Raw genomic sequence first — 25850 nt, forward strand, 5'->3', positions numbered from 1 at the left:
TTGACACCGTCATAGGTGTTCCATGAGAAAGGCCTGGTTTTCCAGATCCCTGCTTGGACAGATGAACTGGAGCTGGGAATCTGAGAAGTTACCAAGACTTCCCAGGGTTGGGAGGGCAGTTTAACTCTTTGCTTTCCTCCTACTTCTCACAGATGGTCCTTTGCTACCTCCAACCATTTCTGACCTCATTCTTATGCGTGTTCCTCAATTAATTTGCCTGAATTTCCTGGGGTAGGGAGAATAATGAATGTGAGGGTAGACGTGGTAGGTGGAACATGTTGATAACTGCAACACTGGGGCAAAAACAGGATTCCCATTGAATAGCCAAGTGCACTTCAAAGGTGCTTCAGCTCCAAGGCGTCTTCCTGGTCTGTGTCCTGCTCCACCCGAAGTTCAGTCAGAGAACACAAACAACAGTAAAGTTTGCCAAAAAGAATTGGAGTACCAGAGAGATGTTCTGGCCAGGGTATGAGAAAGATGGGTGGGATAGAAACTATCAAAGAAATCCCACTACCCTTCTTCCAGGATAGAGCTAGAGGACCCAGGTAAAGATACCATTTTGAAATTAAAGAAATTAGGGATTTAAAAGATACAGTTCAGCCTTAACAAGAAACTTGGTATCTGGGGCACCATGAAGGGTCATCCTATTTAGAGGCCCAGCTGGTCTCCTGCAGGCTTAGCCAAACATGGGCATCTTAGATCCTTGAATGTCACATGGAGGTCGGGGGAAGGGACGCCTCAAATGTCTTCAGCTCTGCACAGGGCCAGAAGGGCTGACCGGCAATCCCCTGTGACAGCATCCTGCAGACAAGGAAGTCAAATGTTAGAAAGACCCACCACCATTCCATGGACCAAGCATTCTGATCCCTCCCTCCTGCTGGTCCATAGCTCATCAAGGAGGGAAGATCCTCCCTGATGCTTGGAGTCTTGCGCTCAATGAACTAATTGTTCATGAGATCTATAAGGGAAGAATATGCTCTGCTGTGAGCAGGAAAGATGGGTATCAGTGAGGAATGAAACTCCAAGGCTCCAGGTTAAGAACTAGCCAAATTTCACCTGGAGAGAAGAATAGAGGGACTTTCCAAATTTCTTCTTGAACTCAGCTCGGATGCTTAGAAGGTCAGTCTCACTTCGAGAGATAAGGATGCGCATCAGGACTTGGTAATTGGGCTCAGACTCCTGGTGAAAGGAGAAACAGATGGGGAAGGAGTAGTCTGTAAGATACACACAAGAGAAGGGATTTAACAAGAAGTGGTGCACACCTGTGTCTTCCCAGCAACTCAGGAGTCTGAGACAGGAGGAACACAAGTCTGAGGCCAGCCTCAGCAACTTAGTGAGGCCCTTAGCAACTTAGTGAGACTCTATCTCGAAATAAAAACTAAAAAGGACTGGAGCTGTAGCTCAGTGGTAAAAGCACCCCTGGGTTTAATTCCCAGTACCAAAAAAAAGAAAGGAAAAAGAGAGTTGAACTGCAGGAGAGGTTATTTTAGGAAGTAGCGGTAAGGTAGAATCCTGGAAAAAGAGAGGTAGACATTATTGCAGGGGCAGAAGTCATCTTTGTTCATCCTCATGGAACATGATCAGCCCCTGAGTGGGCAGCATGAATACTTCTTCCTCCCCTATGTCTTTCCTGGCCCTGCCACTAGCTTACAGCCCCACTCCCCCACAGCTGGGTGGTGAGCGGCTCCAAAGGGTCCATCAGGGAGGCCAGAAAAGGCTCCCTGGGGTGAGGGGAGGGAAAGGATAGGAAAAATGAGATTGATCAAATTAGGTTATGCACATGTACAAAGATGGCAAAATGAACCCCATGTTCTGTGTGGTTATGGAGTACCCATACAAATGGTGTACCCATATGTGTGTGTGTGTGTAGATAGATAGATAGATAGATAGATAGATAGATAGATAGATAGATAGATATAAAATTTGTTTGTTTGTTTATAAAAGGGCTGGGGAAGTGGCTCAGTGGTTCAGTGCACCCGGGTTCAATACCGGGCATCAGAAAAAGAAAAAGAAAACATTTTGCTGTATTTCATTTGGACTCATTTTTAAATTATCAGTGGACCTGATGACTACTTCATTTTAACTTTATTAGTTTTATATTGTCTTAAAGATTGTCAGTTGCTCTCTACTATCCATTTTTCCCTTCTTCCAATTTTTGTCCCTCCAAAATTGTTGAACTGGACCAAGAAACACTCCTTAACTAAATATTCTCTTTGGTGTACAAGTGTTCTTTACACTTGATACTTGAGAGTAGACTTGGCATCCCATAATCCCCCAGGACTGTCATTGTGAATATTCATTTTTAAGTTCAGATTGGTCCAAATGACCCTCAAATCAGTCTTTGCTGAAGGTCATTTTTCTGAATAAACATTCTTTACAGTCTATGTTTCCACATATCTCTAATTAAAAAAAAAATTTACTAGAACTGGGAGCAGTGACACATACCTTATAATCCCAGTTCCTGGGGAGGTTGAGGCAGGAGAATCACAAGTTTTAGTTCATCCTCAGCAATTTAGTGAGACCCTGTCTCAACTTTTTAAAAATTAAAAAAGGATTGGGAATGTAGCTCAGTGGTAGAGCACTTGCCTAGCAAACACAAGTCTTGGTTTCAATCTCCTATACTTGGGAGAAAGAAAGTACAAGGTTATTCTGAATGAATTTTTCCCTTTTAAATTTTTACAGAAGGGCTGGGAATGTAGCTCAGAGATCCAGTGCTTGCCTACCTGGGTTCAATCCCCAACCCCACAAAAATAAAAGCAAAACTTTCAAGATGCTTTAAAAATTTTTATTAAAAAAATGGGCATGTACTCTTTTCAGAATCCTGAGATAAATCTTGCATTTACATTAAAAAATGTGGGTCCTGTATTTCAAATGGACTATAATTTACTGTTTGTTTGTTGGGGGCAGTGTGGTGGTGGGGATTGAACCCACAGCCTTGTGCATGCTGGCAAGTGCTCTGTCATAGAGCTATGGCCCCAGCCCACAAGTTTGTTGCTATAACAAAAATTTTAGACAGCTAACCATAGCTCTTCAAATGAATCTTGATGTTGACTCATAATGATCCAGGCTTTCTTGGTCAAGTATAATAATTTACTGTCGAGATGGAAATCTCTGGATAAAAGAGCAAGTGTTTGACTATATTTTGAGTAGTCATCAACAAGGCATGATAACTTCTAAACCAGTATACAGAAAGCTATTTCATCTACCAAAATGAGAGTTATTACTACTACTACTTCTACTACTACTACTATTAGTAGTAGTAGTAACAGGGATTGAACCCAGTGGTGTTTAATCATTGAGCCACCTCCCCAGTCCTTTTTATGTTTTATTTTGAGACAGGGTCTCACTAAGTTGCTTAGGGCCTAGCCAAGTTGATGAGGCTGGCTTTGAACTTGCCATCCTCCTGCCTCAATGTCCTGAGCTGCTAGGATTGAAGGTGTGTGCCACCATGCCCGGCAAAAAAATGAGAACTCTTCTATCTTTTTCACATTTCACATTTTCTCCAACTTGGTGATTTTTGTTAACCCCTACTGTTGTAGGGATGCTCTACCAACCGCTGAGCTATATCCCCAGCCCTTTATTTTTTATGTTGAGACAGTACCAAGCTGCCTAGACTGGCCTCAAACTTGCCACCCTTCTGCCATAGCCTCCTGAGTTACTGGAATTATAAGCGTGAGCCATTGCACCCAGTGCAAACATTTTATATGCAGGTTTTGGGGGACAGTTTTTATAGGAGAACTGGTTCATTTGTGAAGAATGAGTAGATTTTGTTGTGAAATTACTCCAACCAATGTCACCATTAATAATATGGAACAAAATCTGACCAGTGTAGAGAAAGGGGGTCCTGGATGCTAAGAGCACTTATCACTGACAAAGTGTCGACACAGGACAGTAAATGTCTGATATCATTCAGTGTTTTATAGGGAGACTGTATGATTTACTAGCTGTGTGACTTTAGGCAAGGTACTTAACCTCTTTTGTTTTTTTCATGTACAGAATAAGGATGGAGTATGGTTGTGGGGATTCATTGAAATATGTGTTATATACTCAGAATAGGCTCTGGCACCCAGTGAGCACCTATGAAATGCTGGGTCTTATTCTTGCTAGTGTTATCTTCATCACCTCTGACTGCAGTGGATACTAGATAAGGAAGTCACTGTCTGTAAATTCATCAGACATCGGGGCTGTGGCTCAGGGGTGGAGCACTTGCCTAGCATGCCTGAGGCACTGGTGTTTGATCCCTGGCACCACATAAAAATAAACAAAATAAAGAAATTGTGTCCATCTACAACTATATATGTATGAAAGAAATCCATCACCTGGTGATTAATGAGGCCAAACCTTAGCTTTAGTGCTCTTATGGGTCAATTAACTTAGTTCTAACTACAGCCTTCTCTTCTGCCTTTGATGAGACGGTGTGTAGACACAGGAGAAGACACCCACTGTAGAGTCCTAGTTTATGTGAGACTGTCACCTTAACAGCTGGCGGGAAGAGTCTCCCCAGATTTTGTGGAAAGGGAGGAAAGAGAGCACTTCTCACCTGGAGGGCTCGGTGAAGTTTGTCAGCAAAGTACAGCGGCGTGTTCCTGATCACCGAGGCTGGAAGCGAACAGGGGGGCGGAGGAGCTCAGGGGGGCCCAGCCCAGCAGAGGCCCCGCTGCACACAGGGACACTCCCTACCTAGGCTGAGCAGGGCGGCCCGGGCCTCTCCACGGAAACGGGTGCGCACGGCCTCCTCCAGCTCCTGCCCCGTGCGCCGCTGGTACTGCTCAAACACTGGTGTGCGGGAAGTCAGAAAGTGGGGCCGGTGGGGGGACCCCCAACCCCCCAGCCCACGGACAGGGCAGCCGGCGATGAGAAGGCCCCCGCCTACCTCGGGTGAGGTGTTTGGGGTTGCGCTGGGTGAGGATTAGGACCCATGGCCCCTCGGTGCTGCGCCCTTCATCCTGCCGCAGCGCCTGGGAGGGGAAGGAGCGGCAGGAGCATCAGGTCATTGGAGGGGTCAGCGGAGCCAGTCATGATGTTCCCAGAATGTACCATGAAGGAGATGGGATTAAGGATGGAAAAGGTGATTTTTAAACTATAAATTCATTGTTCTATTTATGGTTTTTTAAAAAGAAAGGAATCGGGCTAAGAGAGGGGCCCTCACGACTCTGTTCCCTGAGTTGGAAAAATCCTGATCTTTAAGGAATTAAGTAATCCCTCACCCAATGCCCAGGAGAGGGGACTGGGGGGCAGAGTCAAAACGAGGGAAGAGGCTCTTGCTACCGTGTCCCAGGCGCCTCCCCAAGTGGGTCCCAGGTCCCAGGCTCTAAGACACCGTGGTGAAGGGACTCTCTTGGGCATGGCCGGGAAAACCCCTCGGCCCCTCGCTCACCTGGACATCCTGCTCTGCCAGATTGTAGTCAATAATTCCAGAGTAGCTCTCCCGGCCCCCCTAGAGGAGAAAGTGTTCTCAGAAGGCTCTTTGAGAGGCAGGTGTTTGTTTTTGTTTTCTTTGTTCCTGAAGATTAAACCCAGAGGTACTTTGCCACTGAGCTATGTCCCCAACCTTTTTTATTTTTTGTTTTGAGAGAGAGTCTTGCCAAGTTAGGGAGGCTGGTTTCAAACTCGGGATCCTCTTGCTTCAGCCTCCTGAGTTGCTGGGATTAGAGGCAGGGGCCCCTGCACCCATCTTGAGAGGCAGCTTCTGATCTTCAGACTGAGAAGCCAAACCCTGGCCTCCTTAAGGTGCTCTCCTGTCCACCTCATGACACAGTGCTTCCTGCTCTTGCCTGTCCCTGACCTGATGAGTGTAATTCCTCCTCACCTTGGCCAGGGCCAGGAGCAGGTCCCGCAAGATGCCACTGGTCTTAGACTTGATGTCGTCCTCAGCCTCCACCTGGAAATCTGGGGTGGAGACAGGAGCTCTTGGTTCCTGCTGATATTCCCCAGGGTAGACGGCCACAGTGCCTGTCAAATTGCTGACCCCTTGTGCCCTGCCATCTCCTGCTTAAAGTAGCTTGATGCCTGCTTGTTCTCAAAATGTCAGGCACAAAATCATCCTAACCACTCTGACGGCCTCCCTAGGCTGTGAGCTGTGCGCTGACTTCAATCTGAGCACCAGCTGCCAGGCAGGAGGCATCTACTCATTATGAGAGTGGTGGCCAGCAAGGAAGAGGGAAACAAGAGGGCTAGGGCCTGGCCCTCCAGTGACATCTGGAGATGAGGAAAAGACGGTGTGCAAGGCAGGATGCAAAGCAGGGAAAAAGCGGGAAAGGGAGGGAGAAGGAAGGGGCATGAGGCCAACAAGGGCTGGGGACAAAGTGTGGTGCTCACCTAGCATGGGGGGGGGCAGGGAGCGAGAGTCGGAAGAGGCAGTAAGAACAAAAGACTAGACATCAAAGGAAAACTGGGGGCAGCAAAACAATGGGTGGTGGTGGCAAGAGGCAGATGGGAAAAGCTTTTACAAATTAGTGGGTGAGGCAGGGGACACCAAACAGGGCAAGCTACTGGGAGAGGTGACACCTATCACTTAGAGAGCAAGTTCCAATCTTAACCCCAGGCTACACCAAGGCTGCCCTCAGCTAGGGGGGTGGTGTTATGGCAGGGACAGCAAGGGGCTAGGAGGGTGACAGGGGTGCCATGGGGATTGTTACAGTGCCTAAAGTTGTCATGATTCTGGAATCTGCCCTGTCTTTCCTGGTCACATCTGGTTCTTTCTCCTGGGGAGACCGAGGCCCTGGCAGCAGAGTAGGGGTGTGAGAGAGAGGGGAGGCCCTAAGGGAACAAAACTCGGACAGTCAGGCTTCCAGATGGTTCATGGTAGAAGTGGATTGTCCTGCAGGTCACTGTCCAGTTCTTGGGACCCTCCCATGTTCTTACGGTGCCCGTAGGCTGCCAGGCACTCCTGCAGCTGAGGTGGGGTTCGGGTAGCAAGAATTTCCATGGTTACATCCTCTGCAGAATCTGAGGCCTACAAGAAATCGGGAGGCCACTCAGACCAGGCCATGTCATGAGGATGGCAGACTAACAGGGGCAGAGGGCAGATGCTGGCCATCTCTCCATCCAAGGGTCAGTGATGAATCATAAGAGGGGCCTCCAAATCCACCCTCTGGAGTGGACAAAGGCCAGGCAGATGGCCCTGTCCTTTCCTCAGTGCTGTCTTTAATTCCCTGACATTCTTCACAAGTGTCCTTTTTGGTACCTTCAAGGCTGTCCTCAGTTCCTGGGCATCAAATTGGGCTGCAGGCTGCAGCAGGGCCACCACAATCTTCTCCAGGTTCCCAGAGAGTGCCGCCTGCAAGGACTTCAGCAGGGCCTACAGTAGATGGTGCCCACAGCAGAGACATGGGGTCAGGGGAGGCCCCGGAAGTGTGGGTGGGTTTGGGAAGACTTAGCTGGCCTTCCTCTCAGACTTCAAGCACCACCCCTGGAAGCCAGGAGGCTGGGCGCGGTTGCTGTGTGGGTCCTCCCTGGGGCCGCTGCTCCGGGGGAGTCAGTGCCGTCTCACCTGTTGGGTCCGCTCCTGGAAGGCTCTAGAAATAAGCTGCCTTTGCTCTCTGCTCCGATTGGTTAGCACGTCCACAATGGCACCACAATCCACACCTGAACCAAAGGGAGGCTGTCACCAAGGTCTTTATTTATACTAGACACCAGGTGAGTGCTCTCCCACTTGAGCCACAACCCCAGGGCCTTGCACGTGTTAGACGAATACTCTACCGCTGAGCCCCAGTCCCAGCCCCTCAGTCCTGTTTTTTAAAATATATGCATTTACTTTTTGTACCAGAGATTGAATCCCGGGCACTCTACCACTTAACTACATCCCCAGCCCTTTTTATTTTTTTATTTCGAGACAGAGTCTCACTAAATTGGTGAGACTGGCCTCATACTTGAAACCTTCCTGTATCAAGTCTTCCAGGTCGTTGGGATCACAAGCATGCACCTAGGCATGAGGACCTTCACAGGGCTGGGGTCCCCACACTCTCCAGAGGAGAGAACAAGGTCTAAAGAAGGGCAGGAAGGGAAGGGGCAGGGGCTGCATCACCCGTATGTCCACTTGATCTCAAAAGAAGATGCAGGGGCTGGGTTGTAGCTGGTTGTAGGTTGTAGCAGAGAACTTACCTAGCATGTGTAAGGCACTGGGTTTAATCCCCACAATCACATAAAAATAAAAAAATAAAATAAAGATATTGTGTCCATCTACAACTAAAAATAAATTTTTTTTTTCAAAAGATAACAAATAGGGGCTGGGGTGGTGGCTCAGTGGTAAAGCGCTTGCCCAGCATATGTGAGGCACTGGGTTTGATCCTCAGCACCACATAGAAATAAAATAAAGATATTGTGTCCACCTAAAACTAAAAAATAAATAATTAAAAAACGGATACAAATAAAATGCCAAAACAGCAGGTAAATCTGATACAAATTTAGGCAAAAGTGGCCCCATGTGGTGGTTTAAAAAAAAAATGCTTTTTGGGATTGGCCAGCTCAGCTTAGAACCTTAGCTCCACTGTTAAGCGCTGCATGCCCTTGGGCAGGGCTCTTAACCTCTTTGAACCTTAGTTCCTCATCTGTAAAATGGAAAGAATAAGACTTCCCTCCCAGGGTGTCGTGAGAATGGGTAGGACACACCTACCAGGGCATGGTACTTGACACTCAGGAATTAAAGTATTTCACAAACATTTCTTGAACTTTGTTAGTTCCTCCTTCCTGGCTCCTTGGTCCATAGATCGGCTTCTAAAAGAACCCCAAGTGCAGAGGGAAAGGGCTCACCTTGGCCTGTAATGGCTTTCAGTAGCCTCTGTACATCTTTGTCCACACTGAAGCTCAAGAAGGTCCTGAGTGTGCCCAGGGTCCCCCAAGCTGCAGTCTGTAAGAGCATGGAGTGATTAGGAGTGGGAATCCCCTGTCTGCCTCTGCCCCTCCCCAGTGCCCAGGACAGGCCCTACGCTCCACTTTGCCCCATCTTCCCACAGCCCCTGAGTTGATACATTAAAGACCATTCCCAGGCAGGCATGGTGGCCCACGCCTCTCCTACCTTATTGGCAAGGCCCAGGTGGCTAAGGATCTCCGGGGTCAGAGAAGGTCCCATCTCCCTGCTGCTCGCGGACATGGTACCACAGGATAGGACGCCCTAGGGAAGGAAACAGGAGCAAACTGAGGCCCACCTGGGCTCTGGATGACCCTCAACCTACAGCCTGGGCCACTCACTGCAGGAAAATAAAAAAAAATTAACCTGCTTAGCAGGTGTGTGAGCCTGGACCAGAGTGGTGGGGGAGGGGTAAGAGGAAAGCCCCCACCTTCCTCCCCTTTCCCTCTTCCTTGAGGAAGCAAGACCAGAGAGACTGCTGGAACCAGCACTGATGAGACCCTCCCTTGACCCCAGAGTTGGACCCAAGGTTCCTTAATCCTTGGTCTGGACAGTGCCCCCTTCTGAGGCCATGTCCCTTCCCCATGGTCTGGCTGGATTCTCCTGGGGGAGTGGAGGGCAGTTGAGGTGAGGTGGCGCTATTGAGTGCACGGGGTGGGATTCGGTCCTAATCGCACCCCCCATCAGCACCTTCAAAGCTGCCTACCTGCTTTTCTGCCCTTTACCCTGGGAATCTCACTCTGGAATCTTTAGGTCACCAGGTACAGACTTTGATTTAAAGTATGTGTCCTTGTGGGGACATGGGTACCTGGACTAGAGAGCAGGCACTCTGAGATTGGGAAAGGAAAACATTCCTACCTCCCTCCAGCAGTCAACAAGGTCCCCTCCTTCAGCTGCGAGGTGTCCTTCTGGCCTGGTGGCCTTCCTGCCTGTGTGGGCACCCCAGCTTCTGTGTAGCCTGGTAGAGGAGAGGGGGCGTGGGCATCCCAGGCTGAACAGCCGGTCAGATGACATCTACTGCAGACCAACCCAGCTGTTGTCTGGGGTTGTAGCCCCTCCCAGACGTGGGAGACCAGCTCTCCCTGCCTGTCTCCCTGTAAACACCTCCCTGCCCAGCATCTCTCCTCCTAGGAACCGGGCCTTCACCCACACCAGCAGCTCCGCTCAGCCTCTCAACAGCTCAGCCAAAGACACAGGAGGCTTTGTGCATTGCTTTCCCTGTGGGGCCAGATGGGACCATAGAAGCCCAGTCCAAGTCTGGCTTCTGACCTGGCTCTGCCTCTGGCTCCAGCTTCCTGGGGGGGCAGGTCCAGCAGGCTCCAGGCTGATTTCAAGGTTGATAGAGAAAAACCTGTTGGGGCACATGCCATCAGGACACCCCAGCCTGCACCCCAGAAGGGGTCTCAGCCTGGAAACTCCCCTGACCCGCTGCTGCCTTTTTAAAGCCAGTTGGTCTGGGTGGGAAGACAGGAGGAGTTTTTATATCTGTGAAGGAATGGCCCAGGTATTCTGGGGTGGGAGCAGATCTACAGAGTCAGGAGAGAAAAATGCAAAGGGTGTTCCCTGGGGACAGAAATGTCATGCTCCCAAAGGCACCGTGGAGGAGGAGGAGGAGACTCCCTGGGCCCCACTTTCTTTGACTCCTTCTGCTAACTTCTGGCCGCCAGGGCCTTCTGACCTTATGGAGCTGCAGATGATGTAACCCCGGCAGGCAGCCGGCTCCAAGCTGTCAGTGCGCAGAGCAGCAGGTGAACAGTCTTTTCCAGCCTCGGGGTCCCTGAGGAGTTGCTCCAGCCGCACAGCTGATTCCCTTGGGCCTGGGAGCAGTCTCTTCCCTGCTTCCTGGAGATAGCAGTTGGGGCTGGGCCCAGCCCTGGGCTCTATCCATAGTACTCCACTCGGCCACTCTCCTGGCTCAGGACGGCCCCCACTGATAGAGGGCGTCACACCATGAAGGAAGATTGCCCTGGTGGCACTCCCCCACTCCTCTCTCCTGTTGAAGTGGAAAACACAGCCAGTCACAGTCACTCACCTCTACCCCCAGTGACTCAAGAGGCCAAGGCAGTGAGATCCCAAAAGTTCGAGGCCAGCCAGCCTGGGCAACCTGGTGAGACCTGTCTCAAAGTAAAACTCAAGGTTTGGGGATGTGGCTCAAGTGGTAGCGCGCTCGCCTAGCATGCATGCGGCCCGGATTCGATCCTCAGCACCACATACAAACGAAGATGTTGTGTCCGCCGAGAACTAAAAAATAAATATTAAAAATTCTCTCTCTCTAAAAAAAAAAAAAAAAATGAGGGGGATGTAGTTTAGTAGTAGAATACCCCTGGGATCAATCCCCATTTAGGGTTAGAGAATGTGGGTTTAAGTCCCAGTTCTTTTCTCTTTTCTTTTGGTATTGAGGATTGAACTCAGGGGTGCTTAACCACTGAGCCACATCCGCAGCCCATTTTTATTCTTATTTTATTTTTTTAAAGAGAGAGTGAGAGAGAGGGGGACAGAGAGAGAGAGAGAATTTTAACATTTATTTATTTTTTCTTAGTTCTCGACGGACACAACATCTTTGTTGGTATGTGGTGCTGAGGATCGAACCCGGGCTGCACGCATGCCAGGCGAGTGCGCTACCGCTTGAGCCACATCCCCAGCCCCCATTTTTAAAATTTTGAAAAAGGGTCCTACTAAATTGATGAGGCTGGCTTTGAACTTGAGATCATCCTGACTCAGGCTCCTGAGCTGCTGGAATTACAGGCTTGTGCCACCGTGCCTGGCTCCAGTTCCAATCCCGCCACTTGTTTTATTCTGTAACTTTAGGGAGTCACTTCAGCTCTCTAAATGGGCATAGCAGAAGACACTGGCGGGAGCAGTGTGGAGGCATCTGAAGATCAGCTTCCTGGGAGGGATCAATAAGGTAAGGATAGAAAGTGGCGCGGTGCCTTGTTAATAAGAGGAGTCAGAGTAAGTAAATGCAAATACCAGACAGCCAGGTAAATTCGAGTTTCAGATAAACAATGAATAATTCGTTCACAGAAGCATTACCCAAATATTTCACACAATATACTTATGTTAACAAATTATTTATTGTTTACCTGAAATTATAATTATGATTCAAGCCAGGCATGGTGGTGCATGCCTGTAATCCCAGCAGCTCAGGAGACTGAGACAGGAGGATCACCAGCCTCAGCAATTTATGGATGCCCTAAGCAACTCAACAAGACTTTGTCTCTAAATAAAACACAAAATAGCTGGGATGTGGCTCAGTGGTCGAGTGTCCTGAGTTCAATCCCTGGTACCAAAAAAAAAAAAGTAAAATTATAATTCAAACTTCATGTCCTGTATTTTACCTGACCTATGGAACTCAGTTTTGGCCTGACAGGAAAAGAAAAAAATACACACACACACACACACACACACACACACACACACACACACACACACTTGGGATTGAACCACATCCATAGGTCTTTTGTTTTTTATTTTGAGACAGGGTCAGGCTGGCCTCAAATTCTCCTGCTGGGTAATTAGCTTAACTTTTCTGTCCTCAAAACAGAGATAAACCAGGTGGGTACTGCACTCCTATAATCTCAGCAATTTGGAAGGGTGAGGCAGAAGGATCACAAGTTCAAAATCAGCCTCAGCAACTTAGTGAGACCCTAAGCAACTCAGAGAGACCTTATCAGATAGAAAGAAAGAAAGAAAGAAAGAAAGAGGGGCTGGGGATGTGGCCCAGTGGTTGAGCAGCTGAGCCGCCCCCGCTTCCCCCAGAGTTCAATTCCCAGGACAGAGAGAGAGAACAAAAAATATTGTTTATATTACAGGTTGCTGTTAGAATTAAATACAATAATGCTGGGGATGTAGCTTAGTGGTAGAGAGCCCTGGGCTCTATCCATAGTACTACAAAAATGTTAACTGTTAACTAATATATAACAATAAGTACTGTTACAATATTATTTTGTAATGATAACTGTTATTACTTGTATCCCTAAGAAATCCAACCTTGGTTCTTTGGCAATTTCTTCCTTGCCATTTCCAAAGATGACCACAAGAGGGCATTAGCAGCCATTGGGAGTCTGCGGAGTCCACTAGTTGCCACTTGAGGTCCCTGGCTCCACTTCCAGACAAGAATCTCTCTCAGTCACTTGCTGAGAGAAGACACCTCCTGAGGGCATGAGGTTTCTGGGTGGGCTTGATGGACAGGTGGGGTCAGGGGAAGAGCCTCACTGCTTGCAGATGAGACAGACGACTGGGCACACCAGGTTACCTCAGTTAGACTGGGTGATCACAGTACAGCACTTCCACAGCCAGGGTCCCCATGTCCTCAGCTCTTGGAACCCTTCAGAATTCTCTCTTCTGGCTACTCATGCCACGCCACGCAGGCTTAGAGGGAAAGGAAGAGAGAGTGAGGGCACCTGTCTTGCCCAGTGCCAACCTCTTCAAAGGACTCCTGGTAGACCTGCAAGGCTAAACTCAATTTGGAGAAGGCACACAGAAGTCCACAAGGCAAAGGCCATGTCCTTGTGGGAGGAGTGTATGTGGGGTGAAGGGGAGTGCATTTACAGCATCTCTGCTGAAACTTTGGTGGATTCTTGCTGAGTTTCCTTCCTGAGTTTTTTTTTTTTTTTAATTTCAATATTTATTTTTCAGTTTTCAGCGAACACAACATCTTTGTTTGTATGTGGTGCTAAGGATCGAACCGGGGCCGCACGCATGCCAGGCAAGCGCGCTACCGCTTGAGCCACATCCCCAGCCCCCCTGAGTTTTGTTTTGATCAACACCAAGGCTAGACTGAGGTTGCTTTTAGATTTACCATTCACCTTCCACTTCCATGTTCTTCCACCCATTTACTAACCAGGACCCTGCTTAGCTTCTGGGATCAGATGAGAGCCCATGTTCAGGGTGGTATGGCAGGAGACCTAACTCTATGTTCTCAATTTTAAGATTTCAGGGTTGGAGGACATCTTAGTGGTGATCTAATCTGCTATCTTTTGTTACTGATTCAAGGAGGGCCAGACTTCCAGGTCTCTTAACTCTCTTTCAGTGTTGTCTTCATCCTCTGATGTTAGTATGTCTGATTTGCTGTCCCTCTTAGTGGAATACAGGGAGGGGGGAAAGCAGTAATAGTTGCCTCAGTTGTTGACTCATGAACAGTCCTTCAAACCCCCAAGCCCCATATTGCTTTTCTGCCAATATTTTGCATTGCATTATTTCAGAATACAGAGCAATCGATCCCTTTTGACTATTTTACCTCTTTTTTTTTTTTGGGTGGGTGGGTGGGGGGTGTTACCAGGGATTGAACTCAGGGGCAATCGACTACTGAGCCACACCCCCAGCCCTTTTTTGTATTTTATTTAGAGACAGGGTCTCACTGAGTTGCTTGGTGCCTCACTTTTGCTGAAGTTGGCTTTGAACTCACAAGCCTCCTGCCTCAGCCTCCCCAGCCGCTGGGATTACAGGCGTGCACCACCGCACACAGCTTGGCTATTTTACTTCTTGTTAGGAGACTTTTCCCCATAGCTCCTGGCCCTTGAGTGTGATCAGATACGGGATACTAGGCAGACTCTCCTCCCTACTTCTGTGTTGTATGGCCGCCCTGTCCTGGACACACCCACCTTTCACAATTGAGCTCCAGGGATTCTCCTGTTCCAGAAGCTCTCTTAGATACCCAAACTCTGGCCCGGTGGCTTGTCCTCTGCCTTGGGACACCTCAGCAGCCCACATAGAGGAAGTGAGTCATGACCAGGCAGGCCTCCCTTGGGGCACTGTGGGTGTGGCATACCAGCCTGTGGTGGGGGTTGGGTTGGAAGGGTAGTGATCCTAATCGCCTCCAGTCAAGGCAGGGTAGTGTAGCATCCTCCCAATCCTGGCTGAGGCCACGTTTCCCCTCCTCCCTTGACTTTCTCCTTTGTCTCCCAGGGGAGGGGTATATCTTCTTATCTTTATTTCTCAGGCTTTCATTATCCAACTTCTGCCCTAAAACTTCCTCTCCCCACTGCTCACTTTTCATACACACACACAAGTACTCTGTATGAATTTACATATTTATAAATATTTATGTAATTTACATATATACGGTTATATAAATAATTTGCACATATAAACACACACACACTCACACACACACACACATATATATATATAATTTTGTTTTGAGTGGTGGGGATGGAACCATGGCCTTACACATGCTAGGCAAGTGCTCTACCACTGAGCTACAACCCCAGCCCCGCTCCACTGTTATCTTAGGAAAAATAAATAAATAAAAATTAACCAGGACAGTTAAATTTTAAAAGCCTGAGGAAGGCTTTTAAAAGTCTGGTGGTGAACATGGGAAAGCATGGAACCTAGGAAAATCCTCTGAGAAAAGGGGGGAGACAAGTAGCCCAGGGGCCTGGGGGGTTAGACAGTGGAACCCTGTGGATCACCTAGTGTGGGCCTGTGGCGCTTAAGTACTCTAGGGACTGCACTGGAGAAAGAGAACCGAGGAATTGGAAGGCTCAGGAAGGAGAGTAACAAGTGGGAAGAAAGATACTGTTGAAGATGTCCTAGAAAGAGAGGAGTTCAGACCAGGGGCATAGGAAAGACAGGACCAGAGCTTGCTGGGAACTGGGAAAAATCAGGCCGGCAGTGGCTGGAAAAGCCCGCAGGGTCCCGCTGGGGACCTATCCGGTGTCCCCTTTTCTTGCCTGGTAGCCTGGGCAGGTGGTCTCACTTCGAGGGGCAAGTGGAAGGTGGGAAGTCGGCCTGCGCCTGCAGCTCTGGGCGCATCCCCCCCAGCACCCCCTCAGGCTGCATGCGCGCCGGTGAGACGGGCCCCGGTGAGCCGAGGTTCCACCGGGCTGTTCAAGGGGTGTTTCCACGTGGGATCAGACACGCGTGGACGTGGCGCACGACATTTCACAAGCCAGCTGGAGGGTGTCTCTCCGCCCTCTCCCGGAGTAGGGCGTGCGTGCGAGGAAGGGGTGCTGCCACCCAGGCAGCGCCACCGCGCGGGGTGCAGTGCGCGCCTCTTACTGGGGGCAGTTCGGGGACTGCTGCCCGGGCGCACCCGAGAGGCGTCCCGCCCGGCGCGGCCCGGAGACCGTCGTGGGAGGGCGGCAGTGGCCCCGAGGGGCTGGGCGCGAACCGCGGTGGGGGCGAGCGCGGCGGGCCAGGGCGCCACCGCCCCGGTACTCGGGCAGCTCGTGGGCCGGTCCCGGGCCCAGCGCGCTCCGCTCTCGCAGCCGCAGAGCCGCGGGTGTCGGGAGGCCGCTCGCCGCGCACGCTCCGCGGGCCCCGCCCGAGGCCCTTCCCTCCCGAGGCCCACGCCCAGTCTCCAGCTCCCGGCGGCTGCGGCCTCCCTTCCCCGCGCTGGGCGCGGCGGCGGGAGGAGGAGGAAGGAGGAGGAGCGGGCCGGCGGCGGAAGGGGGAGCGCGGCGCGGGCCGAGGGCGCGGAGGCCCGACTCGGACGAGGGGACGGAGCAGCGGCGCCCGCCGGGCCAGCTCCGCGACGCCGCGGCGAGTGAGTCGGCGCCCGGGCGCGGGCGGGAAGGGGCCGCGGACGTGCTCGCCGAGGGGCCCGGCCGGGGGCCGCGGGTCGGCCGAGGACAGGCCTCCCCAGGGCGGCCGTGCGCGGAGGTCGCCGCCGGGGGCCCTGCGGGCGCTCATGGCGGCGGGCGGCGGGAGGGCGGGTCGGCGCGCCTCCGAGCCCGGGGCCCCCAGCGCGGCCCGGCCAGCCCGGCCTGGTCCCCCGGCGCTCCCCGCGCCGCCCCGGGCCGCGGAGCCCTGCTGGGCAGCAGGAAGGGGCTGGGCCGTGGGGCCACCGGCGCCCAGGGGCCACCGCGCCCCTTTGTTGGGGAGCGGAGAGGCTGGGTGACCTTCGCGCGGAAGCCCCGAGCCGCGGTGGCGGCCCCGGCTGCTCGCGCCCCGGTGGCAGGACTGCCCGGCAGAGCGGATCCTCTGCCCTTTCTAATCCCGGCCCACTGAGCCCGCCGCGGGAGAGCCCGAGCGTCCATGTGCTTAACGGGAAGCAGGAAGGAGCGGCTGCGAGCGCCGTCCCGGGGCCCAGGCGCCCAGACCGTTATGGGCTGTGTGGCTGGCGGGGAGCAGCCAGGGAAACTGGCTTTCTGCGCCGTAACTTGCTAATTATTGGCTCCGAGGCCTCCTGGCAAAGTGGGTTGACTGCAGGTGTGTGGCCTTAATCTCTGGCCGAGCTGGCGAGTTCCTCTCTCCCCGTGCCAGGCTCCGGACATCAATACCTGCTTTCATCCCCTGGCCGCCGAGGTCGCAGAGCTCCGTGAGTCCCCAGGCGCCGAGGGCCTCTCTCCCCAGAGCGCCCCGGAGGGAAGGAGGAGGGAAGGCCTGCAGCAAGCAGTCATCCTGTCTGGGTTCCAGCAGGGGCTTGTGGGCCCTTTGCTCAACACCAGAGTTGAGGCGACTGGGCCTGTGTGTGAGTGGCCGACTGCACCTGTGATCCCTGTCCCTTCGGACCTGGCTCTGACCATACAGAGACCTGATAGACGCTTTCCAGACAGAGCGACCGAGCCTTTTCTCTCCTGGCATCCCACAGCCTACTCTTCTCGACTAACTGCGGCCTCTGGCCAGATTTCACCCTGAAAGGTAGGGCCTCCTCATTGTCGGCCACTGGTCAGGCTGTAAATCAGTCCCCATCCCTACCTTCAGCTGCCTCTTCACAAGCTGGCCCTGGGGACTTTTGGATTGACATCCTGGTCAAGCTGTAGGCCAGATGAGCCTGAGGACCCAAGCTGTTTTTGCTGCCTCTCACCCCTATCTTTCCCAGAATTTGACCCAACTTTCTGGGCCTGTGCTGCTGCTGGATTCATGACACACCTCTTCTTCACTCACACATTGCTTGCAGCCTTCTAGTTCAGTTTGAGACCTGCTGCCTGGAAGGAAAGTTTTCAACAAGGAAGACTATTCAGGACTTCTTGCATGGCTCTTTGTGTGTGTGTGTGTGTGTGTGCACGCCAAGGATTGAACCCAGGGGCACTTAACCTCTGAGCCACATTCCCAACCCTTTTTTTTTTTTTGAGACAGGGTCTCACTAAGTTGCTTAGAGCCTTGCTAAGTTACTGAGGCTGTTTTGAACTTGTGATCCTCCTGCCTCAGCCTCCTGAGTTGCTGGGATAACAGGCATGCACCACCTCACCAGCATGCCATGTTTTTGTAGTTCCTTAGGCTTTGCAAGACCCTCTTTTTCACGCTGTCTCTTAGGTCCCCTTTGTATTTTCCTTAGTTATTTTACCAAACTCTGAGAGCCAGTGGGACTGTTATTACATTGAGTCTGTGAGAGTTCTTTTCTCACAGGCTAAATCTCTGCTCTGTCCGCCCTCTGGGTCTATTAGCTCCCATGGAGTCTCCCTACTTTTTTCATCCACCTACAGGAGTCTTGGGGGGTGGTCAGACAGAGGTGGGGCAGAGATCAGGGCTCAGCAGAACACTGCTCATGTTCAAGGTCACCTGATACTTGAAGCCCCTCTCTAGCTTGCAGAGCATTTGTGTCTCTGAGGCAGGTGTGTGGTGTGAGGGAGACACACACAAGCTCATCCACTCCATCTCTCTTCATATGGGGGATGTAATTCATTTCTTTTTTGGGGGTACCAGGGATTGAACTCAGGGGCACTTGACCACTGAGCCACATCCCCAGCCTTGCTGAGGCTGGCTTTGAACTCGTGATCCTCCTGTCTCAGCCTCCTGAGCCACTGGGATTATAGGTGTGCACCACTGCGCCCCGCCCCTTGTGGGGGTGTAATTTCTGTAAGTCGAAAAGTGTGTGATTTTCTCTGCCAGAAAATCAAGTATCTGCCCTGAGGGCTAAGGGGGCCTAGAGGCAGGGTCTTCCCTGTACCTTGACCTTTCCTTGCCCTGGCCTCTTGTTTATGGGATTCCTTGTTTGGCTTGATGTGCAGGTGCCAGGAAGCTGCTAGGCTTGCCACAGGGAACAGACTGGCTGCTTGGCTCTGCGGGGGAGTGTAGGAGGGCGGGCGGCTAGGAGCCCCAGTTGTCATCCTTTGCCTCCTGTCTAGCCAGAAGTCCTAACCCCCTGAACCCACTGCTGAGCCTCGCACCTCTCCCTGCTGGGAGGGGTAGTGCTTCTAGGCTAATGGAAGTGAAGAACAGCATGGGAGGGCTGTGGTCACAGAAAGCCTGTGAGAGCCCCATTAATCTGCATCTCTGAACTCCTGACATACTCTCTCACAAGCCTGTCTTTTACCCTACATGCCTGGGGTGGAAGAGTGTGGGTGCTGTCTTGTCTTAGAGCTGAAGTGGGTACACTTTGTAAGTTCTCTGACACCTGTGGTGCCTCCCTCCCCAGCTCATCTTTGTAGGGATCAGACAGGTGCAAGACATTCCTGGGCCCCAGGAGTCCAGGAGGAGGGGCTCACTCCAGGCCCCTGGCTAGCCCTCTGAACCCTTACCCCTCAAACACCCCGACCAGAGACCCACCTTTGCCAGTTTCCACTGACTGGGATGGAGATGGGGTTCAGAGTGGAAGCTTGCCTGTTCCCCTGGGCTTTAATTTGTGGAAAAATTGGGCCTCAAGAGACAGAGGATTGGGGCTGGGGATGTGGCTCAAGTGGTAGCGCGCTCGCCTGGCATGCGTGCGGCCCGGGTTTGATCCTCAGCACCACATACAAACAAAGATGTGTCCGCCGAAAACTAAAAAATAAATATTAAAGAAAAATACTCTCTCTCAAAAAAAAGAGCAGATGACTGGGTCAGTTACAGTTCCCCACCTCCAATCAGGCTGAGCAAAACAAAAGAAGGTGGGAAGGAAGAGGGGAGGCGAAGGTGTTCAAACATACTTTGTGATTCTGCATGTCCCTTCTCAAGTTTTTATCTTTGTCCTTTCTTTGATTTTTCTATTTTTCTTTGTGAAAAATTGCATGTATATGTGTGTAGAAAGTTCTGCTGTGGGAAATTATATTTAATTTTGTTCAGTTCAAAAGGGTTCCATCTCTTGAACTAATTAAATATTTATTCTGGCTAAGGTGGAGGGGGAAGGGGCAGTGCCCTTGTGTGCTGAGGCCTGGAATGTGCGTGTGTCTGTGAGTGATTCTGAGCAGGAGGGGGAAGGTGGAGCTGAAGCTCCTTTATTGTCAGTGCTTACCTCTGATTTCATCCGAGAGAGCAATGACCAGGAGTGGGGACAAGAGGGTAAAGTCCTTGAGCTGGAATACTGACCCGTGACAGGCTAGTGACAGGCTAAGAGGGATTTCGCAAGTGCTTCTGTGGTAGGTGGGGTGGAGCCAGCTGAGGCCAGCCCACCTCTGCTCAGCCTTTTGCAGCCCGGGATTGGTCTCCCATTCACATGGGACAACAATCCCCCCACTGTCTTTCCTCCCCAGTTGGGAGGGGGCCACCTTCGGTCTCAGCTTGCAATCTCAAAGCCAGTCTGAATACCACCAGCTCTCTTTCCTCTTGGGTGGGAACCTGGAGAAGACCGCCTCACGGTGGAGTCCTGGGACTGCCGGGTGCCGTGCTAGATCTGACATCATTGACTCTTCAGGGCCATTTTGCTACTTCTGTTGGCTCCAAGCAAATGTTGTCCCCCCCATGAACCACACAACATTCTCTCCTTCATTTGGGTTCTGACTGGTCTGCGGCCCTGTTCCTTTTTCTTCAGTGGGGGAAATGGGGAAGGGGTAAAGCGACAGCTGTTTCCTGGGAGGAGGAATATTTGCGATGAGTGTTTCCCTGCAGATTAGTGTTTTATGTTCTGGATGAGCCTTCATAAGAACTAGCTCCATTCTACCAGATGTCTTGGTCTGTTGTCCAGATTCTTTGTCCCCAGTCCTTGACTCTATGCCACTCGGCCTTCACTTTCTTCTTTTAAAAAATAATTTAAAAATCAATTAATTAAAAAATAATACATATATAGATGGGAACACGTCTTTATTTATTTATGTGGTGTTGAGGATCGAACCAGTGCTTCACACATGCTAGGCAAGTGCTCTGCTACTGAGCTGCAGCCCCAGCCCCCTTCACTTTCTTTCTGAAAGAGGCTTACACATAAGGTTCTTCTGCCTTAAGTGTAAACTGGATGGCTCACTGTGAGGTGTCACCTTGTGTGCTTGGTGTTCATTGACTCTTTTGGGGCTCAGCATCATTCAGGAAAATTTTAGCTTTCCTTAGGATTTGCTGCCCAGATGAGTTGTAGGGAAGTGTTTGCCCCAGCCTGTAATCTGTTTTGGGGCCCTTCTCTCCCCTCTCCCATGAACCTTAAAGCCTGAGGGTGGGGTGAAGGAAGGGTGCCTTTGATTTTACTCAGGTTCTTGGCCATGGCTTCTCATGTCAAGTTCTGCCTGTCCTCCAGGTTGAAACAGCAAAGTGAAGAACCTGAGGTTCTGTATTCCAGGGACTCAGGACTTCTAAAGGTGTCAGCACCACCTGAGGTTGCCATAACATTAAGTGTTAAATCTGGAAAGCCATGGGCTGTGGCTCAATGACAGAGTGTTTGCCTAGCACATGCGAGGTACTGGGTTCGATCCTCAGAACCACATACAAATAAACAAATAAATAAAATAAAGGTATTGTGTCCATCTACAACTAAAAAAACATCAAAACAACAGCAACAACAACAAAAACTGGAAAGCTACAATATTACAGACGAGGAAACTATTTGCCTCAGACCACATAGCCAGGACCAAACTCCAGGGCTTGAATTGCTGCCCCCTGCTCCTTTTTTCTTTTTTGGGGGGGTACCAGGGATTGAACTCGGGGGCACTAGGCCACTGACCCACACCCCCAGCCCTATTTTGTACTTTAATATTTAGAGACAGGGTCTCCCTGAGTTAGCTAGTGCCTCACTTTTTCTGAGGCTGACTTTGAACTCAGGATCCTATCTCAGCCTCCTGAGCCACTGGGATTACATGGGCCACAGCACCTGGTCCCTTGCTCCTTTTGAAATACCAAGAAAGCCTTCATTCCTCTAACTCTTCCATCTTATCTCATTCCCTCTTTACTCAGGATGCTCCAGACCTTGTATGATTACTTCTGGTGGGAACGTCTGTGGCTGCCTGTGAACTTAACCTGGGCTGACTTAGAAGACCGAGATGGACGGGTCTACGCCAAAGCCTCCGACCTGTATATCACACTACCCCTGGCCTTGCTCTTCCTCATCGTTCGATACTTCTTTGAGCTGTGAGCATATCAGCCTATCCTCAGGCCTTCCCCAGCCGCCCGCCAGTCTTTTGCTGTTTAATTAGACTTGGATCCTGGTGTTCTGATTACCAGGCCCCTGCCCACTGTGTCCCCTTACCCTCAGGGCACCATTGTCTTTCTGAGGGCTCAGCACCCCCAAGTACTGTCCTTCAATGGTTATTTGTTCTTATCCTCCACCCCCAACCAGGCCTGGTCACTAGTGAACACAGGCAGCTTTGTCAGCTGTGGGCAGCCCAGGAGGCTAGAGGAAAGGGGTTGCCAGGAAACTGGGGAAACTGAGGCCCAGAATAAAGCTGCCCGAGCTTGCAGTTCTGTCCCCTCCCAATTCGGGGGCTCAGAGCATTCCAGGAGAGCCAGACACCTCTCACTCGTGTCCTTTCCCCAGTTATGTGGCTACACCACTGGCTGCCCTCCTCAATGTAAAGGAGAAAACTCGGCTGCGGGCACCTCCTAATGCCACCTTGGAGCATTTCTACCTGACCAGCGGCAAGCAGCCTAAGCAGGTATGAACTGCAGACTCCTCTGGCCCAAGCTACTGAGCCCCGGTGGGGAGGGCAGAGGGAGACATGGGGTTTTAGCCCTGATGGGTGAAGGGACAGGTGGGAGTGCTGCCGATTCCGAGGTTGAACATAATGGCTTCTTCACTCTACCCAGGTAGAAGTAGAGCTTTTGTCCCGTCAGAGTGGGCTCTCTGGGCGCCAGGTAGAACGCTGGTTCCGCCGCCGTCGCAACCAGGACCGGCCCAGTCTCCTCAAGAAGTTCCGAGAAGCCAGGTAAGCTGATACAAACAAAACTGGGTGGTAGAGGGGCTGGGGCTGAGTGGTAGCGCACTCGTCTAGCATGTGTGAGGCCCTGGGTTAGATCCTCAGCACCAAATAAAAATAAATTTTAGTGTCCATCTACAACTAAAAAAAAAAAAAAAAAAAAAAAAAAGAATGAATTGGGTGGTAGAGAAAGGTCAAATGTGTCTTGCTGGGAGGCCACCACCACCAGGAGAATTCAGTTATTAATAGTAACCTTGAGGCTATCTGGGGGCTATGCTATTCTCCTACCCAGCCATTTGTGCTCCCTCTTCCAGTTGGAGATTCACATTTTACCTGGTTGCCTTCATTGCCGGAATGGCCGTCATTGTGGATGTGAGTGGCGATTACTGGGAAGTGGGAGTAGGTTCTCTAGCAAGGTGGGATGGAGCTATAGAATTTGGGTCCATTGTTCTTTTAATGTTTCACCATTTCTCTGCAGAAGCCCTGGTTCTATGACATGAGGAAAGTTTGGGAGGGATATCCCATACAGGTATGAAATGGAGCCTTGTGAAGAGATGGTTTCTGGGACACATGGAAGAGGGACTGGTTTTACAGAATTAAGAATAACCTTGGCTAAAAGGGCTGGGATTGGAGGGTGAACCCTTTGGGGCTAGTTGCCCTGAGGTTCCTACCCGCTTTCCTCTTCCAGAGCATCATCCCTTCCCAGTACTGGTACTACATGATTGAACTTTCTTTCTACTGGTCACTGCTCTTCAGCATTGCCTCTGATGTCAAGAGAAAGGTTGGTGAAGAGCTGTGCAGTTAAGCCCAAGAGCCAAATGAGGTCCCGGGATGAAGTTTTCTCCTTTGACTTCTGAGAGCTTTGGGTGGAGCTTTTACAATATGGGGGACAAGGGGTAAAAAAGAATAGTGAGAGCTGGTGAACAGGAAATCATCTCCTAGAACCTGCATCTCTTCTGCAGGATTTTAAGGAACAGATCATCCACCATGTGGCCACCATTATCCTCCTTAGCTTCTCCTGGTTTGCCAATTACCTCCGAGCGGGAACTCTCATCATGGCTCTGCATGACTCTTCAGACTACCTGCTGGAGGTTAGGCTTCCTTTTGAGGCCCTATTGCAGGTTCTTCGTTGGCTTTGTCTTTTTGGGGGTGGTGGTGAAGGCAACAGAGAGCCAGTGCTGACACTGAGTGCACGTATGAATGTATGTGGGAGTCAGGGTCTCGTGGTGACGTATAGGGGCTATTTATGCAGTCAGCCAAGATGTTCAACTACGCTGGATGGAAAAATACCTGCAACAATATCTTCATCGTCTTTGCCATTGTTTTTATCATCACTCGACTGGTCATCTTGCCCTTCTGGTAAGTAGGTGTCCAAGCTATCCTCTTGAGAACTCACCTTTCTCTCCCTCACTTATTTACCCACTCTGGTCCATGTTTACAATTCTCTCCCCCTGGAAATCCTCAGGATCCTGCACTGCACCCTGGTGTACCCGCTGGAGCTCTATCCTGCCTTCTTTGGTTATTACTTCTTCAATGCCATGATGGGAGTGCTGCAGACGCTGCATATCTTCTGGGCGTACCTCATTTTGCGCATGGCCCACAAGTTCATAACTGGAAAGGTGAAGGCTGTCTCCCATTTGTAGGCCTTATCACTCTCAACTACAGAACTCCCCAAACTCCATGTCATGTCAGTAACCCTTTGAAAAACTATTGTGGGACACCCAATGTGCTACACCTATAATTCCAGCAACTCAGACTCAGGAGGCTGAGGTAGGAAGATATCAAGTTCAAGGCCAGCCTTGGCAACTTAGTGAGAGACTGTCTCAAAACAAAAAGGCCTGGGGATGTAGCTCAGTGGCAAAGTGTCCAATCCTCAAGCACCACAAAACAAACAACGTTGGGGCCCTGGGCACATAGGGATAAGCTCTCAGTGACCTTTTTCCTCCATTTTTCACAGCTGGTAGAAGATGAACGCAGTGACCGCGAAGAAACAGAGAGCTCAGAGGGGGAGGAGGCTACAGCTGGGGGAGGAGGCAAGAGCCGGCCCCTAGCCAATGGCCACCCCATCTTCAGTAACAACCATCGTAAGAATGACTGAACCATTGTCCCAGCTGCCTCCCAGATTAACGCAGAAAGCCAAGGAACTAGCCAACCTTCCTCATAGGGTCACTTCAAGCTCTGGGGAGATCTACAGAGAAGGGGAAAGGAGACTTCTGTGTTCTTTCTCCTCTGTCACCCTGTTGCCTTTAAACCAAATTCTAACCAGCCCGTCCTCATAGAGGAGACTGGTTATATCCTGTATTAGAGGGGAATGGTTTTAGTGTCCTTTCTGTTCACTATTATCCTTTCTATAGCTTTTGAGATCCCTACTCAGCTCTGGGAGTGGGGGTATGATCCACATTCCTTGTTCTAGAGAATTTGGCCCTGTTTGCCTTTGACTCCCTGAATGCCACAGCCAGGGTCGTGCCTTACTGTCCCATCCGTGGGCCTCATTCTGCCAAAGCTGGACCAAGGCTCACTTTTCTAAGCTTCCTGACTTGGGTCAGAAACCAAAGCTAAACTGACTCTTAACTTTTTCCAACTTTTTTCCTAAAGACGGAACAGACTGTGTATAGGAGGGTACGCAGCACCCTTACCCTACTTCTGCCAACAAGTGGGGTAATACTGGGGACTGCTCAGATGGTCGTGCTGCTTACTTCTCTGCCAGCTGTCCCTATGGCCACAAGTCCAAGGTCTTCCAACTTCTCCTTTCTGTCCTCTTTTCTTCAGCTAGGCTAGCTGGTTTGGAGTAGAATGGCAACTAGTTCTAATTTTTATTTATTAAACATTTGGAGTTTTGGTTTTAAAGCCAGAATTACAGCTAGCACCTGGCATTTCAGCAGAGGGACCATTTCAGACCAAAAATGTACTGTTAATGGTTTTTTTAATTAAAATATATTAAAGATTAAATAAAACGTGGCAACAAGGATCAGACTATTAGGAACTGATGAGGAATTAACTAAATAAACTAAGATAGTTTTTCTTATGCCTTCCTTGTAGTTATGTAACATTCTTTTAAGTTTCACATGGCAAATAAAAGTTGGAGA

The 25850-nt window shown here is 50.6% G+C and overlaps 2 protein-coding genes across 8 annotated transcripts; one reads left to right on the top strand and one right to left on the bottom strand.

The window, feature by feature from the left end:
- Window positions 1-258: 258 nt before the first annotated feature.
- Window positions 259-17772, bottom strand: Anxa9 (annexin A9). 6 transcript variants are annotated; one of them, XM_078027616.1, is made up of 17 exons: window positions 14452-15865; window positions 13104-13219; window positions 10527-10841; window positions 10118-10199; window positions 9707-9806; window positions 9017-9112; window positions 8752-8848; window positions 7493-7587; window positions 7187-7300; window positions 6865-6955; window positions 5810-5889; window positions 5378-5437; window positions 4874-4958; window positions 4681-4776; window positions 4541-4599; window positions 1057-1179; window positions 259-801 (listed from the first exon to the last, which is right to left on the bottom strand). In XM_078027616.1, the coding sequence occupies exons 6-17, from the start codon at window positions 9089-9091 to the stop codon at window positions 739-741; spliced, it is 1038 nt and encodes a 345-aa protein (XP_077883742.1). In that variant the 5' UTR covers window positions 9092-9112; window positions 9707-9806; window positions 10118-10199; window positions 10527-10841; window positions 13104-13219; window positions 14452-15865; the 3' UTR covers window positions 259-738. The 6 variants fall into 6 exon arrangements, with proteins under 6 accessions (XP_077883742.1, XP_077883743.1, XP_005331241.1 ...); XM_078027617.1 differs by lacking the exons at window positions 13104-13219; window positions 14452-15865 and adding an exon at window positions 17492-17772; XM_005331184.5 differs by lacking the exon at window positions 13104-13219.
- On the top strand, window positions 16180-25789 carry Cers2 (ceramide synthase 2). Of its 2 annotated transcripts, XM_078027604.1 has the most exons (12): window positions 16184-16337; window positions 17057-17434; window positions 21806-21979; window positions 22386-22503; window positions 22655-22773; window positions 23079-23136; window positions 23243-23293; window positions 23453-23545; window positions 23727-23855; window positions 24017-24123; window positions 24230-24383; window positions 24722-25789. In XM_078027604.1, the coding sequence occupies exons 3-12, from the start codon at window positions 21807-21809 to the stop codon at window positions 24860-24862; spliced, it is 1143 nt and encodes a 380-aa protein (XP_077883730.1). In that variant the 5' UTR covers window positions 16184-16337; window positions 17057-17434; window position 21806; the 3' UTR covers window positions 24863-25789. The 2 variants fall into 2 exon arrangements, with proteins under 2 accessions (XP_077883729.1, XP_077883730.1); XM_078027603.1 differs by lacking the exon at window positions 17057-17434 and having other exon boundaries at window positions 16180-16337.
- Window positions 25790-25850: the final 61 nt, after the last annotated feature.

This window comes from Ictidomys tridecemlineatus, chromosome 11 (assembly GCF_052094955.1).
Source record: "Ictidomys tridecemlineatus isolate mIctTri1 chromosome 11, mIctTri1.hap1, whole genome shotgun sequence".
NCBI lineage: Eukaryota > Metazoa > Chordata > Mammalia > Rodentia > Sciuridae > Ictidomys > Ictidomys tridecemlineatus.

Bases quoted from the DNA above. Each gene is read 5' to 3' on its own strand.
- Anxa9 (XM_078027617.1), bottom strand. From the start codon at position 9,091: ATGTCCGCGAGCAGCAGGGAGATGGGACCTTCTCTGACCCCGGAGATC. The intron at 8,849-9,016 runs GTAGGAGAGGCG...ATGCTCTTACAG, and splicing joins ACCTGGGCCTTGCCAATAAG to ACTGCAGCTTGGGGGACCCT. The intron at 7,588-8,751 runs GTGAGCCCTTTC...CCTTTGGTTCAG, and splicing joins GAAAGCCATTACAGGCCAAG to GTGTGGATTGTGGTGCCATT.
- Cers2 (XM_078027603.1), top strand. From the start codon at position 21,807: ATGCTCCAGACCTTGTATGATTACTTCTGGTGGGAACGTCTGTGGCTG. The intron at 21,980-22,385 runs GTGAGCATATCA...TCCTTTCCCCAG, and splicing joins GTTCGATACTTCTTTGAGCT to TTATGTGGCTACACCACTGG. The intron at 22,504-22,654 runs GTATGAACTGCA...CACTCTACCCAG, and splicing joins GCGGCAAGCAGCCTAAGCAG to GTAGAAGTAGAGCTTTTGTC.